Consider the following 21,301-nt stretch of genomic DNA (forward strand, 5'->3'; position numbering starts at 1 on the left):
TGCACACACAGGGACACAGCATGAGGTCAGAGGGTAAATGGCAAATATCATGTGTCACGGATCCCTCCGGAACTTTCATTACCCCCTAGCCCCTATTCCCAGTGATTAGTAATTGTATAGTGTGACCTTGGTTTACCATTGTTCTGTCGATTATTGTTACAATGTCCGTTGGTTCATGTGAGTACTTGTGCTGTGGATTGCGCAGATGATTAGGGGTCTCGTCCCGTGTGATAATCATTGTGCGCTTGTGTTATTTATTTGAGGTACTCCTCGCTCTTTTGTTTGGGTTTCTACCCTGTGTTTTGTACAGTGTTTGTTTGGGTTCCTACCCTGTGTTTTGTACGGTGTTTGTTTGGGTTCCTACCCTGTGTTTTGTACGGTGTTTGTTTGGGTTCCTACCCTGTGTTTTGTACGGTGTTTGTTTGGGTTCCTACCCTGTGTTTTGTACGGTGTTTGTTTGGGTTCCTACCCTGTGTTTTGTACGGTGTTTGTTTGGGTTCCTACCCTGTGTTTTGTACGGTGTTTGTTTGGGTTCCTACCCTGTGTTTTGTACGGTGTTTGTTTGGTCATCGTCCCCGTGCCTTTACACGGCATGCCGTAATTTGGGTAAGAAATTTAAAAAACTATTACACATTCCTGTGCCTGTCTCCCAAATCTTTCATACCAACATGACAATATGATTGAAAGGAAGATATGATACCAAAAACAATTAATACATTAAATAAATACATTTACAAATTCAAAATTGATGGTAATAAGTGTGTCATATTTGGAGTCAAAAAACATTTTACTTTTAGACTTTTGCATTATTACTACAAGAGTGAGTGTATGGTATAGGGGTCACAGTATACTAACGTTGGTTTAGTTTAGTCTGGGACCAACCTGGTATTTGAGGATGTCAACGTTGTAGTAGGATGCAGCAGGGTTCTGCTCTGAGGCTTTCCTGAGGTACGATGTGAGAGCTTGCATGTTGAACCAAAAGTCCTTGGTATGAGCATCACTTTGCGAGGGATCACTGGATCACACACATGGGAAAACGATGACTCAATTATTCATTGCTCTGCTTGGTGGATCTGTGTGTGTGTACAGAGCTCCAATAGTTCGGAAAGAATTACCCTTTTATTGCCACCCAGCTATTAAATCATGAATTCAATTTGATTCAATTAGGCCAGCTATGTGGTTTCAGGGTTACCCAGAGAAAGCAGAGCAAGAAGGAGAGAAAGAAAAGAGGGAAGAAAAGGAATCCATTCTTCAAAGAGAGTCTAACTTAGGTGGACGTCTCAAACTTTCACACTGACAATTCACTGCTAATACAGATGGATATGGCAAGATACATGCTGGATATACCAGAGAAAACACAACAAGAAGCTTTAACTAAGAGGTGATAGCGTGTGTGGAAGGAGGTGATAGTGTGTGTGGAAGGAGGTGATAGCGTGTGTGGAAGGAGGTGATAGCGTGTGTGGAAGGAGGTGATAGCGTGTGTGGAAGGAGGTGATAGCGTGTGTGGAAGGAGGTGATAACTTGTTGAAAGTTGATGCAACACTCTTGAAGACATGGCCTGTTATGAAACTAATGTCTGAGGAGGAATGGTGGAAAATAGTTCCCTGTCAGGAGAATGATAGCTTTATGACTGATGAAATCCCCCCACCCTCCGTTCTGTCCCTCTCATCCCATCTCTCCCTACTGGCTGGCTCCCTGAGACTGACATGCTCCAGTTCGGTTTTCAAACAGTGTTTGACTTCCTTTGGTTCGTCACACACACACACACACACACACACGCACGCACACACACGCACACGCACGCACACGCACGCACGCACGCACACGCACGCACACATTGGAATGTGGTCTTTACTGATATAGAATAAGTGCTAATCATTAGCTGAATGTTTCTCTGTGGTCCTACACACCTGTATGGTAACTACACATCCATCAGGTTAATTCAAACATTGTCTGAGTGTTTAACCATTCAACTGTGAATAAAACATTATTTGAACATTTGAATTTCTCCACTCACCTGAACAGTAGTGTCTGGTTGGGGAGGATCTGCTCCAGCTTGGAGGTGTTCTTCAGTTTGAAGGTGAGCATAGCAGGGGAGGGGTTACTGGTGAACACCTTGATGATACCCATGGGGAAGGACAGGGTCATGTCACCTGTGATCTTCACTATGCACCTATAGAGTAAAGGAGTGACAGCACATTAAGGGTTAAACGTGACATTCCCTATGCCGCTGAGGGGCACAGCAGCACACAAAGGGTTTTTAAACCTCTGTCCACTAGTCCAGTCTACCACAGAGTTCTATAGCCTGAATCAGTTCACACAGTCTCAGTTTTAGTTAGTCCAGTGATATAAATCCAGACAGAACTCAGTCCAAGTCTAAATTAGACGCAGTTCAACTCAGTCCAAGAGCTCTATTAAATCATTATCGGCTCAATCGGAAATTACCTTTACATCTATTAAATAGAGCCCAAAGTCTAAATTAGACCGAGTCCAAGGCTACCTTAGTCCAGATCTAAACAAGCCCATCCCAGTCTGCTGCAGTGTGGTCCATGTGCAAGCCTCAACCCTGCCCTGCGTGTCCACTGCAATGCTTCTGAAATGTTCCATTCGCTAATCCCTGCAAAAATAAGCCTTTTGCACAGCAGCAATTTAACAGCAGTTAACCAATAAAGGGGTGTATGTTTTCTCTGCCCCAGACTATCATCTACCCCGTGTGGGTTATCCACTCTGAAAGAATGGTGTCGGCCTACCAAAATCTAAAACATTCCACACAGGCAGACACACACGCACGAACAGACCAGGGTTTCCGTTAACCGCTAATAGATGGATTTTGACCCCCCCAAAATAAAATGAAATAAATCAAAAATTGGCGCCAGCCAATTGTCAGGGAGAAAAGAAAAGGGGCATTTCAGCCTATTCATTGATTGAAATACGATGTAGCACGAGAGCTGCTACAGCTCATCAAACAGCTGTTTGTTGCTGCTGGAGTGAAACTTTCATAAACCCAATAATTGAGCAGCAATTCTAAATGCAATTGCGTGTTAAAAACAATGGCCACGATTAAAAAGTGCTACTATTTTTTATTATTGGTCATTCAAGTGTACTTCCCATTCAAGTGCATATGCAACTAGGCAGGCTTCAGCGCATCACACCCCACTTTGCAATGAGCTGGAGGTAGTATGCATTTTGAAAACATATGCTTTAATTACTTTAAACTTGAACATTTTACTACATATTACGTGGAATTTCTTACCTTGCTTCAAAATAGCCTAGTCAAAATCCAACCAAACACGCAGGCAATTCTTTTATAAAGACTTTCATGTGCCATTGAAACCAGTAGCCTATTTCTCTCACATTCTATTGCTTTTCAAATCAAATGTATTTAATTGGCCAGTAGCCAAAGGCACAATCCTAGTCATATTCGTAACCCATGCTAGTCTTTAGATCTCTCCCTCTCTCTAAATTTCTCACTGATATTTTCATCTCATGAAACCGCTCACATGTGCGCATAGTGCATTGTGCACATTGCTGCACTTATAAATATATATTATCTCGCACAGAATGGCAAGATGACCAATAGAATGTCAACTTTTTTACTACGGGGGATAGTAGATTGACATAGGCCAGTGATTTTGCTGTTCGCTACTCATCTTGTTGGCTGAGGAAAAGTATGTGGACAGTTATTCTTACATCTTCAAACTGCGCTTTGGAAGTCAGTAAGAAGGACGCAAACCATTCCATCGTTGAGTTGCATGTTGTGTTAAGATTAAATACCATAAAGTAAATGTGATTTCTGTCATTCTGAGCCCTGTGGGGGGGGACGTCCTAATCAGGTTACTCGGCCAATGCACATGGGTTCAGTACATTTCTTAAATGTCCGGTAAATTAAAATGCTGCCGGTTAAATGTCCAGCACCACATTTTCCTAACGGAAACCCTGACACACACACACAGAGACCGAGAGACCGAGAGAGAGAGAGAGGCCCAGCGGCTCGTCATGCTTGTGTAAGATAAGTGTGAAATATGGAGCAAAGTTTAGCCTGTGTAATTATTTGTGAAACATATGTGTATGGACGAGTTGAATACCATTATGCAGTATGAGTTTACAAAACATTAAGAACTGCTCTTTCCATGACAGACTGACCAGGTGAATACTATGATGCCTTATTGATGTCAATCCTCTTCAATCAGTGTATATAAAGGGGAGGAGACAGATTCATATTTCTATAATGTTTATCCCTTATTCTCCCCATTTTAGATCTGGTCTCATCGCTGCAACTCCCCAATGGGCTCGGGGGGCGAAGGTCGAGTCATGCGTCCTTCGAAACATGACCTGCCAAACCGTGCCCACTTAACCCGGAAGCCAGCCGCACCAATGTGTCAGAGGAAACACAGTTCAACTGAGCGGCCAAACGCTCCCCTAACCCAGACGATGCTGGGCAAATTTTGCACCACCCTATGGAACTTCCGACCACGGCCGGTTGTGATAAGACCCCGGGATCGAACCCAGGTCTGTAATGACACCTTTGATCGCTGCGCCACTCGGGAGGCCTAAAGAAGGATTTATAAGCCTTTTAATCCATTGAAACATGGATTGTGTGTGTGTGCCATTCAGAGGGTGAATAGCAAGACAAAAGATTTAGGTGCCTTTGAATGGGGTATGGTAGTAGGTGCCAGGCGCACCGGTTTGAGTGTGTCAATAACTGCAACGCCACTGGGTTGTTCACACTCAAGTTTCTCATATGTATCAAGAATGGTCCACCACCCAAAGGACATCCAGCCAACTTGACACAACTGTCAGAATTACTGGAGTCACATGGGCCAGCATCCCTGTGGAACGCTTGACAGGAATAGAGTCCATGCCCTGACAAATTGAGGCTGTTCTGAGGGCAAAAGGGGGTGCAACTCAATATTAGGAGGGTGTTTCTAGTATATGCCCAGTGTATGCCCCAATGGCTGTTCACGGTGTGTGTGTAGTGGTATGTGTGTTTACAGTACCAGTCAAAGGTTTGGACACACCTCCTCATTCCAGGGTTTTTCTTTATTTCTTACTATTTTCTACATTGTAGAATAATAGTGAAGACATCAAAACTATGAAATAACACATATGAAATCATGTAGTAACCAAAAAAGTAATCAACCCTTTGCCTTGACAGCTTTGAACCCTCTTGGCATTCTCTCAACTAATTAACGGGTGTCCCTTGTTAAAAGTTACATTTGTGGAATTTATTTCCTCAATGCGTTTGAGCCAATCAGTTGTGTTGTAAAAGGGTAGTGGTGGTATACAGAAGAGAGCCCTATTTAGTAAAAGACCAAGTCCATATTATGGCAAGAACAGCTCAAATAAGAAAATCAAATTGCCAGTCCATTACTTTAAGACATGAAGGTCAGTCAATGCAGTCGCAACAACCATCAAGCGCTATGATGAAACTGGCTCTAATGAGGATCGCCACAGGTAAAGAAGACCCAGAGTTACCTCTTCTGCAGAGGATAAGTTCATTAGATTTACCAGCCTCAGATTGCAGCCCAAATAAATGCTTCACAGAGTTCAAGTAACAGACATCTCATCATCAACTGTTCAGAGGAGACTGCAGGAATCAGGCCTTCGTGAAGCATGGAGGAGGTGGTGTGATGGTGCTTTGCTGGTGACACTGTCTGTGATTTATTTAGAATTCAAGGCACACTTAATCATCCCAAGGCACACACCATCCCATCTGGTTTGAGCTTAGCTAATTTGTATTTCAACAGGACAATGACCAAACACACACCTCCAGGCTGTGTGAGGGCTATTTGACCAAGAAGGAGAGTGATGGAGTGCTGCATCAGATGACCTGGCCTCCACAATCACAGACCTCAACCCGATTGATATGGTTTGGGATGAGTTGGAATGCAGAGTGAAGGAAAAGCAGCCAACAAGTGCTCAGCATATGTGGGAACTCCTTCAAGACTGTTGGAAAAACATTCCAGGTAAAGCTGGTTGAGAGAATACCAAGCTGTCATCAAGGCAAAAGGTGGCTACTCTGAAGAATCTCAAACTAATAAAAATATATTTAACACTTTTGTTGGCTCCCCCATGATGCCATATGTGTTATTTAATGGTTTTGACGTCTTCACTATTATTCTACAATGTAGAAAACAGAAAGAAAAAAAAACTTGAATGAGTGGGTGTGTCCACAATGTTGACTGGTACTGTACGTGTGAGGTGTGTTGGCTTGCGTGCAGTGTGTGTCAGACCCAGGCTGGGGCCAGCTCTCTGAGCTGTAGGTGGTCATGTGAGACTCACTTAGCGGGATCAGCTCCTTTGAAGTAGGCATTAACAGACTCTGTGAAGGCCACAGCAATGGGCAAGGCATCTTGGGACGCCAGGGTCACTGGGCTGGGACCGCGAGACGTCCCTGAGAGAGGGAGGGAATGAAGGGGGGGGGAGAAATGGAGTGAGGTAGAGAGAGAGGGAGGTAAAGAGGGAAAGGGACAGGTTGAGAGGAAGAGAGAGTAAGACCAAACTAGATGGAATGAGTGTACTGTTATTATTACTGAAGTGTACATTTCAATTCAATTCAACATCAAAAGCATCACACAGTTAAGTTACCAAATAAGGTCAGTCATTACGAAGAAAATGAGGAACAATTCAATTTTAAAATATCCAAGGCATTACATGCAAAAATAATCATACCTGTCTAGGAATTACATTTTGTTTGAAGAAAAGGAGGTATTACTAAGTCAGGTTACCATTCATCACTTGAATGAATAACTGTTATTGATCTTTGAGTAAGAAAGTTAAATACTGGAATGAACTTCCTACCTTCAAATGTGTTATTTGTTATTCAACAGAACACGACCATGCTGAACTCGTTATTATGTTGATTACGCTGACAGACACTCTTTAACAAGATATATTTTTCATAAGCAGGCAGACATTGGCGAGCACACAGCAAATCCGAGTGGCTGTTGTTAGTGTGTCACAAATAGGCGCGTGTCCGGGCTGATTGACCACACGCCCTACCTGCAGGCGTTTCACAGCACTTCTCAAAGGTGGGCAGCTTCCCGATGAAACCATCATCCTCTTTAAAGTCCCAACGAAAGAATAATAGGAAAGAAACCAAAACGTCACAGAAAGCGGTGAGATGGATGGTACTGGGCAGGTGAGATGGATGGTACTGGGCAGGTGAGATGGATGGTACTGGGCAGGTGAGATGGATGGACTGGGAGGTGAGATGGATGGTACTGGGCAGGTGAGATGGATGGTACTGGGCAGATGAGATGGATGGTACTGGGCAGATGAGATGGATGGTACTGGGCAGGTGAGATGGATGGTACTGGGCAGGTGAGATGGATGGTACTGGGCAGGTGAGATGGATGGTACTGGGCAGGTGAGATGGATGGTACTGGGCAGGTGAGATGGATGGTACTGGGCAGGTGAGATGGATGGACTGGGCAGGTGAGATGGATGGTACTGGGCAGGTGAGATGGATGGTACTGGGCAGGTGAGATGGATGGTACTGGGCAGGTGAGATGGATGGTACTGGGCAGGTGAGATGGATGGTACTGGGCAGGTGAGATGGTACAAGGTAATGGGCAGGTGAGATGGTACAAGGTAATGGGCAGGTGAGATGGTACAAGGTAATGGGCAGGTGAGATGGTACAAGGTAATGGGCAGGTGAGATGGTACAAGGTAATGGGCTCTCAATCAAAACACCTGTGTGTGAATGTGAGCATTTGTGTGAGATTAGAATGGTGAGAAACCCTAAAGACACACTGTGTAGTAGGCTTCACAGAGTGACAGAACAGTAGAGCAGTGGTTCCCACTGGGTGGCAGGTAGCCTAGCGGTTAGAGCGTTGGGCCAGTAGCCGAAAAGTTGCTGGTTCAAATACCCGAGCTGTCAAGGTGAAAAATCTGTTGATGTGCCATTGAGCAAGGCACTTAACCCTGCTCCAGTGGCAGTGTACTACTATAGATGACCCTGCAAAACTGCACATTTCACTGCACCTATCCTCTACCCAGAGTTCCCCTGAAGTACCCCTTTGTGCATTTTAACAGTAGGCCTATGGTCTAATTGGTCTTCTCAAGTACCCCTGTGTGGATAGACCAAGTACCCCCAGGGGTCCTAGTACCCCTGTGGATAGACCAAGTACCCCCTGGTCCTAATACCCTTGTGGATAGACCAAGTACCCCCTGGTCCTAGTACCCTTGTGGATAGACCAAGTACCCCCTGGTCCTAGTATCCTTGTGGATAGACCAAGTACCCCTATGGGTCCTAGTACCCCTGTGGATAGACCAAGTACCCCCAGGTCCTAGTACCCCTGGTTAGGAACCACTGCAGTAGAGGGAGAAGGAGGAAGAGAGGAGACTCACTTTGGCTGAGGAGAAACAGAGGACAGGGAGAAAGGAGGAACTCTGGTTCCGGAGAGGAGAGGGAGGGACGGAAGATACGCTCAGGCCCTGTGAGGAGGAGGGGAGTGAGGGAAGGAGAGAAACCCAATAAGGTTTAAAGACAAGAAGTGGGTTTAGGTTAGGTGAGAGTAGAGGAACTATATAAAAGAGGAAGGAGGAGAGGAACTATATAAAAGAGGAAGGAGGAGAGGAACTATATAAAAGAGGAAGGAGGAGAGTAGAGGAACTATATAAAAGAGGAAGGAGGAGAGTAGAGGAACTATATAAAAGAGGAAGGAGGAGAGTAGAGGAACTATATAAAAGAGGAAGGAGGAGAGTAGAGGAACTATATAAAAGAGGAAGGAGGAGAGTAGAGGAACTATATAAAAGAGGAAGGAGGAGAGTAGAGGAACTATATAAAAGAGGAAGGAGGAGAGAGAGGAACTATATAAAAGAGGAAGGAGGAGAGTAGAGGAACTATATAAAAGAGGAAGGAGGAGAGTAGAGGAACTATATAAAAGAGGAAGGAGGAGAGTAGAGGAACTATATAAAAGAGGAAGGAGGAGAGTAGAGGAACTATATAAAAGAGGAAGGAGGAGAGTAGAGGAACTATATAAAAGAGGAAGGAGGAGAGTAGAGGAACTATATAAAAGAGGAAGGAGGAGAGTAGAGGAACTATATAAAAGAGGAAGGAGGAGAGTAGAGGAACTATATAAAAGAGGAAGGAGGAGAGTAGAGGAACTATATAAAAGAGGAAGGAGGAGAGTAGAGGAACTATATAAAAGAGGAAGGAGGAGAGGGACTATATAAAAGAGGAAGGAGGAGAGGGACTATATAAAAGAGGAAGGAGGAGAGGGACTATATAAAAGAGGAAGGAGGAGAGGGACTACATAAAAGAGGAAGGAGGAGAGGGACTACATAAAAGAGGAAGGAGGAGAGGGACTATATAAAAGAGGAAGGAGGAGAGGGACTATATAAAAGAGGAAGGAGGAGAGGGACTATATAAAAGAGGAAGGAGGAGAGGGACTATATAAAAGAGGAAGGAGGAGAGGGACTATATAAAAGAGGAAGGAGGAGAGGGACTATATAAAAGAGGAAGGAGGAGAGGGACTATATAAAAGAGGAAGGAGGAGAGGGACTATATAAAAGAGGAAGGAGGAGGGACTATATAAAAGAGGAAGGAGGAGAGGGACTATATAAAAGAGGAAGGAGGAGAGGGACTATATAAAAGAGGAAGGAGGAGAGGGACTATATAAAAGAGGAAGGAGGAGAGGGACTATATAAAAGAGGAAGGAGGAGAGGGACTATATAAAAGAGGAAGGAGGAGAGGGACTATATAAAAGAGGAAGGAGGAGAGGGACTATATAAAAGAGGAAGGAGGAGAGGGACTATATAAAAGAGGAAGGAGGAGAGGGACTATATAAAAGAGGAAGGAGGAGAGGGACTATATAAAAATATAAAAGAGGAAGGAGGAGAGGGAATACGAGAGGGAGGAGAGGGACTATATAAAAGAGGAAGGAGGAGAGGGAATACGAGAGGGAGGAGAGGGACTATATAAAAGAGGAAGGAGGAGAGGAACTATATAAAAGAGGAAGGAGGAGAGGGACTATATAAAAGAGGAAGGAGGAGAGGAACTATATAAAAGAGGAACTATATAAAAGAGGAAGGAGGAGAGGGACTATATAAAAGAGGAAGGAGGAGAGGAACTATATAAAAGAGGAAGGAGGAGAGTAGAGGAACTATATAAAAGAGGAAGGAGGAGAGGGACTATATAAAAGAGGAAGGAGGAGAGGGACTATATAAAAGAGGAAGGAGGAGAGGGACTATATAAAAGAGGAAGGAGGAGAGGGACTATATAAAAGAGGAAGGAGGAGAGGGACTATATAAAAGAGGAAGGAGGAGAGGGACTATATAAAAGAGGAAGGAGGAGAGGGACTATATAAAAGAGGAAGGAGGAGAGGGACTATATAAAAGAGGAAGGAGGAGAGGGACTATATAAAAGAGGAAGGAGGAGAGGGACTATATAAAAGAGGAAGGAGGAGAGGGACTATATAAAAGAGGAAGGAGGAGAGGGACTATATAAAAGAGGAAGGAGGAGAGGGACTATATAAAAGAGGAAGGAGGAGAGGGACTATATAAAAATATAAAAGAGGAAGGAGGAGAGGGAATACGAGAGGGAGGAGAGGGACTATATAAAAGAGGAAGGAGGAGAGGGAATACGAGAGGGAGGAGAGGGACTATATAAAAGAGGAAGGAGGAGAAGGAATACGAGAGGGAGGAGAGGGACTATATTAAAGTGGAAGGAGGAGAGCAACTATATAAAAGAGGAAGGAGGAGGAAAGGGAATACAAGAGGGAGGAGAGGGACTATATAAAAGAGGAAGGAGGAGAGCAACTATATAAAAGAGGAAGGAGGAGGAAAGGGAATACGAGAGGGAGGAGAGGGACTATATAAAAGAGGAAGGAGGAGAGGGACTATATAAAAGAGGAAGGAGGAGAGGGACTATATAAAAGAGGAAGGAGGAGAGGGACTATATAAAAGAGGAAGGAGGAGAGGGACTATATAAAAGAGGAAGGAGGAGAGGGACTATATAAAAGAGGAAGGAGGAGAGGGACTATATAAAAGAGGAAGGAGGAGAGTAGAGGAACTATATAAAAGAGGAAGGAGGAGAGTAGAGGAACTATATAAAAGAGGAAGGAGGAGAGTAGAGGAACTATATAAAAGAGGAAGGAGGAGAGTAGAGGAACTATATAAAAGAGGAAGGAGGAGAGTAGAGGAACTATATAAAAGAGGAAGGAGGAGAGTAGAGGAACTATATAAAAGAGGAAGGAGGAGAGTAGAGGAACTATATAAAAGAGGAAGGAGGAGAGTAGAGGAACTATATAAAAGAGGAAGGAGGAGAGTAGAGGAACTATATAAAAGAGGAAGGAGGAGAGTAGAGGAACTATATAAAAGAGGAAGGAGGAGAGTAGAGGAACTATATAAAAGAGGAAGGAGGAGAGTAGAGGAACTATATAAAAGAGGAAGGAGGAGAGTAGAGGAACTATATAAAAGAGGAAGGAGGAGAGTAGAGGAACTATATAAAAGAGGAAGGAGGAGAGGGACTATATAAAAGAGGAAGGAGGAGAGGGACTATATAAAAGAGGAAGGAGGAGAGGGACTACATAAAAGAGGAAGGAGGAGAGGGACTACATAAAAGAGGAAGGAGGAGAGGGACTATATAAAAGAGGAAGGAGGAGAGGGACTATATAAAAGAGGAAGGAGGAGAGGGACTATATAAAAGAGGAAGGAGGAGAGGGACTATATAAAAGAGGAAGGAGGAGAGGGACTATATAAAAGAGGAAGGAGGAGAGGGACTATATAAAAGAGGAAGGAGGAGAGGGACTATATAAAAGAGGAAGGAGGAGAGGGACTATATAAAAGAGGAAGGAGGAGAGGGACTATATAAAAGAGGAAGGAGGAGAGGGACTATATAAAAGAGGAAGGAGGAGAGGGACTATATAAAAGAGGAAGGAGGAGAGGGACTATATAAAAGAGGAAGGAGGAGAGGGACTATATAAAAGAGGAAGGAGGAGAGGGACTATATAAAAGAGGAAGGAGGAGAGGGACTATATAAAAGAGGAAGGAGGAGAGGGACTATATAAAAGAGGAAGGAGGAGAGGGACTATATAAAAGAGGAAGGAGGAGAGGGACTATATAAAAATATAAAAGAGGAAGGAGGAGAGGGAATACGAGAGGGAGGAGAGGGACTATATAAAAGAGGAAGGAGGAGAGGGAATACGAGAGGGAGGAGAGGGACTATATAAAAGAGGAAGGAGGAGAGGAACTATATAAAAGAGGAAGGAGGAGAGGGACTATATAAAAGAGGAAGGAGGAGAGGAACTATATAAAAGAGGAACTATATAAAAGAGGAAGGAGGAGAGGGACTATATAAAAGAGGAAGGAGGAGAGGAACTATATAAAAGAGGAAGGAGGAGAGTAGAGGAACTATATAAAAGAGGAAGGAGGAGAGGGACTATATAAAAGAGGAAGGAGGAGAGGGACTATATAAAAGAGGAAGGAGGAGAGGGACTATATAAAAGAGGAAGGAGGAGAGGGACTATATAAAAGAGGAAGGAGGAGAGGGACTATATAAAAGAGGAAGGAGGAGAGGGACTATATAAAAGAGGAAGGAGGAGAGGGACTATATAAAAGAGGAAGGAGGAGAGGGACTATATAAAAGAGGAAGGAGGAGAGGGACTATATAAAAGAGGAAGGAGGAGAGGGACTATATAAAAGAGGAAGGAGGAGAGGGACTATATAAAAGAGGAAGGAGGAGAGGGACTATATAAAAGAGGAAGGAGGAGAGGGACTATATAAAAGAGGAAGGAGGAGAGGGACTATATAAAAATATAAAAGAGGAAGGAGGAGAGGGAATACGAGAGGGAGGAGAGGGACTATATAAAAGAGGAAGGAGGAGAGGGAATACGAGAGGGAGGAGAGGGACTATATAAAAGAGGAAGGAGGAGAAGGAATACGAGAGGGAGGAGAGGGACTATATTAAAGTGGAAGGAGGAGAGCAACTATATAAAAGAGGAAGGAGGAGGAAAGGGAATACAAGAGGGAGGAGAGGGACTATATAAAAGAGGAAGGAGGAGAGCAACTATATAAAAGAGGAAGGAGGAGGAAAGGGAATACGAGAGGGAGGAGAGGGACTATATAAAAGAGGAAGGAGGAGAGCAACTATATAAAAGAGGAAGGAGGAGGAAAGGGAATACAAGAGGGAGGAGAGGGACTATATAAAAGAGGAAGGAGGAGAGGAAAGGGAATACGAGAGGGAGGAGAGGGACTATATAAAAGAGGAAGGAGGAGAGGAAAGGGAATACGAGAGGGAGGAGAGGGATGAGAGGAAGTAGTAAAGAAATATGAATTGAGGGAGAGGGGAGGGGGTGAAAGGAGAAGAGGGGAATGGAGAGAAGAAGACTGTAAAGAGGAGAAGTGAAGAGTAGACCGTAGAGAGAGGAGGTGATGGAGCTTGGTTATGTCCTTAATCCTTACCCACTGTGGGTGTATTGGAGGCACTGAGAGAGGCGGTGGAGGACAGGGAGGAGGAGCTCTCTGCCCGGGCCAGGGGAGCAGCCGGAGGAGGACTGGCGTTGGACAACGTCTTGGTCGGGCTGAACGGCCGCACCTGGTTGGTTAGACAGCACAAACCCAGAAATCAACCAATGGTACTGATTCCACTAATTAACCCCATACAGTGTAAATAACAAGAGCAAAAAAATAAAAAAATACATGTAGTCCATTATCATGAATCGATAGAGAATGGTTCCACAAATCAATACTCTGATGCCCACAGTTTAGATTCTCTAAGTCTACTGAAGATACTGGGCAGGTACTCCGGTGGAGATTGATACTGGGCAGGTACTCCGGTGGAGATTGATACTGGGCAGGTACTCCGGTGGAGATTGATACTGGGCAGGTACTCCGGTGGAGATTGATACTGGGCAGGTCCTCCGGTGGAGATTGATACTGGGCAGGTACTCCGGTGGAGATTGATTCTGGGCAGGTACTCTGGTGGAGATTGATACTGGGCAGGTACTCTGAATTGAGATTGATACTGGGAGGGTACTCACAATTTCATTGATTCCTGTGAGTTTTCCTGTGGGTAGTTTGGGTCTGGAAGAGGGTCGTGGAGGAGCCACCATGGCCCCAGTTTGAGGGGTAGTGGGTCTGGCCAGGGCAGGCACTGCAGGGAGGAGGGGGACAAAAAGGAAAGGACTAAGAATCCAGGGTATGACGAGGTAAAACATGCTGCACTATATGTAATATACTTCTGATACAATTCTTAACAGGTTCAGTGCATTTTTTACTTTTTAAACATCACTGAGTCACTCAAAGTAATGCAAAACCATGCAAACACAGAAGTCAAGACATGCACAAATTCTGAATCATAAAATACAGAACAAAATTCCAATCACTCACAAAACTGTGTTAACAATTCTCTAAGGCAGACAAGCATATGCCCCTCAAAACAAAAACAAAACACACATTAAATTAAAAATACATTATTCAACCAAACATATTGTAAATAAGGTTGAAATAAAATAAGTTATAAAAGCTGGAAACTGAAAAAAATGGTTTTAAAAAGTAGTACAAAAGAGAACAATGGCAAAGGCAGAACTTGACACTACTACAGTTTATGCCATGCTAGAGGTTACCATTGTGTGCCTGGCTAGCTGCTGCTGCTGCCGCCACCCCCACTGTCAGTGCTGAAAACACCTCAGGGACAGAGGAGGTGCTGACCTCCACAACCCCACTGCTCAGCGCCATCTTATTATAGGGATCAGCGGGGTCATCAGAGAAGAAACAGAAGGACCGGCAAGACTGAGGCCTGCCGGTAGGAGGGTTAGACTGGGTCCGGTCGCGGTTGACCGGACCTGTACCCGGACAGCAGCTCTGCTGGCGTAGGACTGGCACAAAGTCGTGGTTGACGTCGATCCACTGGCTCTGGGACCTGGTAAAGGCAGACTGGTTCTCTCCCTGAGGCACGCTGGTTGGGCCTGGGGTTGGTTCTATGGGCTCATCCTGCCAGGTGATGGGGGTCCTCTGGGCCCGGGCTGGGATGGGCTTCAGGGCCAGAAAGCGGTCAGCTGGTGAGTTCCATGGAGAGAAGGTGGTGGTGGTAGTGGTGGTGGTGGTAGTAGTGGTGGTAGTGGAAGGTAGAGGGGTGACCTCTCCTTTGGCCTGCTGCAGGACGTCTGCCAGTGGGGGAGAGGAGAACTCCTGCTGTATCTCCCCCTCATCTGTTGATGGCACATGATAGCCCAGGGCAGGGCAGAGTGATGAACCTATACCACAGAGTAAGGAGGAACCATACTAGCTAACATTTACAAAGATACTCATGCAAACATCTTTACATTCCTACGTCATATAATGATTTCTGTTGCATTATACTGAACAAACTAGTACTTTTTTTTCACTCAAAGAACAAGGCTTGGGGATGCCCATCTACAGATTACTATAATTAAACTAGTTTCCATCTATGGAACAGCCAGGTGTAGGCATAGTTCACTGTGAACTGCAATCCTATGCAATCTCTGAGCAACATTAGGCAATGCGAGTGTCGGGCTGTGACAGGAATGAATGCCTGGCATGTTTCAGTCTTAACTGGTAATAAATAGTGTTAGAGGATTACAGCTACTCTGACTTGGAGTGTTAGGTCCTCACACCACGCAGACACGCAGAGCCACACAGCGCTCTCAGCTTATCTAGGCAGGGCTCTCAATCCAACACTAATTCAGTTATCCATCTTCCTCATTGGATTGGTTGAACAAAGTATACACAACTACAACTAACAGTCCATCACTGAAATCCTACAATAAAAGAGTGGATTGGAGAAAATTGGCGCAAACATTGGAGAAAAAGAATCACCAAACACCAACAACAAGCAACTGGATAAGATGTTGGATGAATGTTAAGGCTTTTTGTCAGTGAGGTTAGATAGTCGGACACTGATTCAGTACAGCGCAACCGCACAGAAAACACTGGTGTAAATGGGTGCAGCTAGGGCAAACATTTTACCTGCCTCCCCTGGCAGAAACACAGGGGACTCGTTAATGTGGAGAGGACATAGAGGAATGGGGAGGAAAAGAGAGTCGATGTCTGGAGGAGGAGGCGGGGGGAAAGGGGGAGAAAGGAGGGTTAACACACAGAGATGGGCTAAAATAACTACCTGTAAAAGAACAAAGTCAGAAAGCCCTACATAATCAAATAAAACTAGAGCCTAATCATCTCTTTCAGGCTTGCCAAATGACTGACTCCAAAGCAGATGCATGTTTGCAGTTCAGCCAGATGAATGTGTTGTATGTGTGTATTAATGGCTGGTAATGCCTGTGTTTTACACAGAGAGCTTAAACAGGTCTTTAAAGGACTTAAGAGTCATCACAGTATCCTAACCAGGGGACTTTACACTGATTTTTTGACAATAACGAGATTGTGTTTGACAACATACATGCCAATAGGCCTTATCGCCAACCCTCTGACCCAAACTAGGTGCCAATTAACTGTGGATTACGATTAGCCCAGGCAATGGGTCAGTGCTAACGTAACTATTTCAACACACAGTCAGTCAGTCACACACAGAGACTCCACACTACATAAACCTTGGCACTGAAACCATCTTCTCACATATCTGTACTGGAGTGAGAGGCAGGACAGTGTGAACGAGAGAAAGAGGGATGTAAAGGAAATGAAAAATAAACTAAACACACGTGTACTTACAAATGCAAATAAAGGCCCCCCCCACAGCCAAATGCATACTAATCAAACTGTAACAATAATTCTTCATCAAATAAAAGAACAAAGCTTAAAAGACAGTTAATTGAATAACAAAACTGTAAAATAAAATGAACTGTAAATAAAATAAATGGGCAAAACCTCCACACGACACTTGATGTCAAACTTGCAACAAAATAAGCAAAAAGGTTACATGAACTATTAGAAAGTCGTATCAACAATAAACACACAAACAAAACATGTTCAGTGACAGACACGCGTTCCGTTTAGGTTGGGAGAGAGCACCCAAAGCCAGACCGCAAAAAACAAAAGTAAACAGTCAAATTACCACGAATTCTGAAAGAAATGGGTTTGATTTAGGAAATCTGTTCCAAAATATTCCCACAGATAAAAATAGACTGACGTGATAGTGTCTCAATGTAATAAAATACCATTTATTTTGGTGTCCATGTGTACAGTAGGAGCTTACTACTGTTGTTGAGCTGTGCAGGGGACTACCTGGCCTGCATGTGGAGCTTTTTATCATTTGAATAGCATTTAACCTTTATTTAACTATGTGGGGTCATGTCTGTATCAGTAGTAGTTTGAGGTAATAGTGAAAACCAAAGCCATTTATACCGACCTCACCCAGCCACCCATAGGAATACATTGAAACACTCTGTTACGCTTGAAGGGCGGGGCTTACCTGTTGATGAGGACACTGAGGAGGAGGAGCCTCTTTGGGTGGGGGCGGGGCCGAACGGATCCAGTGAGAGAAGGTCATTATTGAGAGCAGGTCTACTGCTGAGAGAGCGAGAGAGAGAGAGAGAGGAGGGATGGATAGAGAAAGGGTGAGAAAGTGATGTGGAAATGAGAGCAATTACTAAACAGTGAGAGTAGGGCAATCAAGTGTGTGTATCAAGTGTTTCTGAGCCAATTTGTATCTGTAATAGTTAGGAGAATCTTTATCCTGTACTTACTCATTGAAATATGTTGACATCCTGGCCTTTCCCAACTCATCACCTGGTTGAGAAGAGAACAAACAAATAGCAACCTTAACCTCAGGAAGGTTACATAGGTGGAGGGAACACCCTGTCCCATACCCCCCACCCAGACAGACGTTTAAACACACACTGTAGGGAGCAAGAGAGCCCATGCTACAGGATAGGGCTGCAGTGCTCTCTGTGTGGCTCACACTAGTGTGTTAATGTGTTATTTGTACAGTAGCAGAGGTTCCCCACCCAGCAAGACATTCCTCGATTGGTCCCAAATATAACCCATTTTATTTTCAGATCTACATCAAACTACGTAGCTCCTTGCGACTGTGGCAAACAGATAGTGTTAGAAAAGCTTTGTTAAATGCTGAAGATCATTGTTTTTAAGCACTGCTTTATTAGCTAGCATGTTCATTTGTGTTAGCTTTAGCTGTAGAGTACCTTATTAACCACAGGGTGGAGGGGAGCTGAGGTGGGGGTGTGGAGGTCTACTTGGCATGGCATGTTTGGTGGGTGTGGTGGTGGTTTGGGGGGGGGGCAGACTGACTAGAGAGGTACGTATAGTACTCACCTAGCACCTGAGAGCCTATCGCTGAGTGGGAATGCAATTCTGACAGCCCTGAGCATGTTTAAAACACATGGCTATGAATCTCTTAACTCTAACAAATATACATAGTATCAGCCTTAAACTCTGTCAAAAATAATAAAGTGATGTTATTTAAACTGTGTATAATGCTACTTAATATATTTGTGATATATTTATTTCTTCATGGTTTACTTGCTAACATCCACTAATAGTTCACAGTTTGAGACAGTTACGTGACTTGTTGCATTCCTTTATAAACAACTAATTCATTTGTTCGAGCAGAAAATCAAACACAGCAAAATATACAAATTGTAGCCAAAAACTCAGGAGGAAAAATATAATTTCTGACATGCTAAATAAAAACAAGCAATTAAGCAATCAATCTTACTCATAGCTTAGAGGAGGAACAGGAGTCCCCTCTCAAATACACACATATAAAAAACTGTACTTTAGCTGGGGATATGTTGGTTTTGGCGAGGTTGCTAGGATTTTTTATTTTCTTTAAGAACGACCCGAGGCAAGAAAAATGAAGTTAAAAAGTCAAAAATGGTCGCAGCCATCAAACAGAGGAGAGGTGGGGGGGGGGGGTGTCAAATAAAATACTCACTGGATTGGTTCCTTCGCATCTGACCCTGAGAATAGAAACACACATTAATTAACTACAGATAGGATAAGACACACAGAACTTCAGCCCTCATCCTCCACAAAAAAAAGACTAACAATCCCAAAACATACTTTACTGTACAAAGACTAAATGAATATCAGAGAAAAGGACATTTGAAGTAAATATCTTGTCAGTACTTGGATGCCTTTATTATAACAGACAGTAGGTGATTTGGCATAGGTCCTAGATGGAACCAATCTTCAGTAGTGCAGGGTCAATTCACTTCTGCCTGTACACAGTATCTCGAACTACACCTATTTAAGATGACAGCTCAACGTTCCTCAATGTGTTACTCTTTCAGAATCAACACTTGTGTAATAACTTACTTCCTGAATAACACTTTCTAAAAACAGAGATATGTACAATACAGGCGATATTTATCAGGTGGGGTACAGTACTCACAATACAGGCGATATTTATCAGGTGGGGTACAGTACTCACAATACAGGCGATATTTATCAGGTGGGGTACGGTACTCACAATACAGGCGATATTTATCAGGTGGGGTACGGTACTCACAATACAGGCGATATTTATCAGGTGGGGTACGGTACTCACAATACAGGCAATATTTATCAGGTGGGGTACGGTACTCACAATACAGGCGATATTTATCAGGTGGGGTACGGTACTCACAATACCAAAAAACTGTCCCGAACTAAAATAGAATTGATACATGGAAATGTTGAAAAGCGTATTATTAACTATTCCCTGAGGAGAGGCTTTTTCCACATCAATTTTAAAGAGACAGTAAATCACAGGATTAAGCTTCTCAGACACATACCAGACATTAAACCTAGGGTGAAAAATGCAGCTGCACAGAACAGACAGGACACAGTATCTAACCCTGCACTGCCATCAATCAGGTATGAGAGAGAGAGGAGAGAGGAGAGAGGAGAGAGGAGAGAGATATTCAAACACTAACAGAGGCAACCAACAGAAGATCTGATGTACTTCTGTGTGACCCAATGGAAACTAAGACCATCAATTCCAATAAAGCCTTTATTGACACACTGAAAAAGGAGAGGGAGAAAGAAGGAGAGGAACAGAAGGGGTTTAGAGGGAGGCAGCTGAAGCGTCAAAGCGCCATGGTGCTGTGAGGCCTGGGTTTAGTCCCACAGGCACTAAGCAACAAATGGGTTCAATTACGGCTGTAGCCCGCCACACACACACACACACACACACACACACCACCACAGATCTCCACACACACACACACCACAGATCTCCACACACACACACACCACAGATCTCCACACACACACACACTACAGATCTCACACACACACACACACAGATCTCACACACACACACACACTACAGATCTCCACACACACACACTACAGATCTCCACACACACACTACAGATCTCCACACACACACTACAGATCTCCACACACACACACACTACAGATCTCACACACACACACACACTACAGATCTCCACACACACACACACACTACAGATCTCCACACACACACACACACTACAGATCTCACACACACACACACACTACAGATCTCCACACACACACACACACACTACAGATCTCCACACACACACTACAGATCTCCACACACACACTACAGATCTCCACACACACACTACAGATCTCCACACACACACTACAGATCTCCACACACACTACAGATCTCCACACACACACTACAGATCTCCACACACACTACAGATCTCCACACACACACTACAGATCTCCACACACACACTACAGATCTCCACACACACACTACAGATCTCCACACACACACTACAGATCTCCACACACACACTACAGATCTCCACACACACACTACAGATCTCCACACACACACTACAGATCTCCACACACACACTACAGATCTCCACACACACACTACAGATCTCCACACACACACACTACAGATCTCCACACACACACACTACAGATCTCCACACACACACTACAGACACACACACACTACAGATCTCCACACACACACACTACAGATCTCCACACACACACTACAGATCTCCACACACACACACACATAAACCATTCCGTCTTCCACTGCTGTTTCAATAAAGGAACAAACAGCACAGAAGGGAACTGATAAGGAGAAAGACAAAATGGCAAGAAACTGATGCAACGTTCATTATCGCCTAGATTTTTAAACTAGAGAACATTTAGCGCAGAACATTTCTGTCAATATTAAGGTGGAAAGAAAATACTTCAGATTTGAAGGAGGGAGCAATAAACTAAAACGGAGGGAATATTCCGGTACTTAGGTGAAAGTCCAAACAGAAAAAAAGAAACAGTAGAGGTTGCTGCTGTTTGTCGTTGGACTGAGAAGATATTTTAAATGTGAAGTCCTGCTGTCGAGCAAAAACTCATTTGTAATGAACCAAATCCGAATTTCAGTCCTTGGAAAAGCCAGAGAATGTTTTTCCTC

General features: G+C 43.9%; 1 protein-coding gene across 10 annotated transcripts in view; it reads right to left on the reverse strand.

Annotated features, from left to right (window-relative positions):
- LOC112237858 (F-BAR domain only protein 2) overlaps positions 1-21,301 on the reverse strand; it is a 90,483-nt gene that overhangs the window by 1,996 nt on the left and 67,186 nt on the right. For 4 of the 10 annotated variants that reach the window (XM_042302512.1, XM_042302506.1, XM_042302510.1 and 1 more), the window contains 11 exons: positions 18,815-18,839; positions 18,193-18,240; positions 17,607-17,649; positions 17,333-17,430; positions 14,571-15,155; positions 13,986-14,098; positions 13,408-13,540; positions 7,003-7,062; positions 6,283-6,394; positions 2,018-2,173; positions 883-1,015 (listed from right to left, as the gene is read on the reverse strand). In XM_042302512.1, coding sequence (XP_042158446.1) covers positions 883-1,015; positions 2,018-2,173; positions 6,283-6,394; positions 7,003-7,062; positions 13,408-13,540; positions 13,986-14,098; positions 14,571-15,155; positions 17,333-17,430; positions 17,607-17,649; positions 18,193-18,240; positions 18,815-18,839 — 1,506 coding nt within the window. The remainder of the gene's footprint in view (positions 1-882; positions 1,016-2,017; positions 2,174-6,282; positions 6,395-7,002; positions 7,063-13,407; positions 13,541-13,985; positions 14,099-14,570; positions 15,156-17,332; positions 17,431-17,606; positions 17,650-18,192; positions 18,241-18,814; positions 18,840-21,301) is intronic. The other 6 variants (XM_042302507.1, XM_042302509.1, XM_042302508.1 and 3 more) reach the window with 6 other exon arrangements.

This window comes from Oncorhynchus tshawytscha, linkage group LG20, assembly GCF_018296145.1.
Source record: "Oncorhynchus tshawytscha isolate Ot180627B linkage group LG20, Otsh_v2.0, whole genome shotgun sequence".
Classification (NCBI taxonomy): Eukaryota; Metazoa; Chordata; class Actinopteri; order Salmoniformes; family Salmonidae; genus Oncorhynchus; species Oncorhynchus tshawytscha.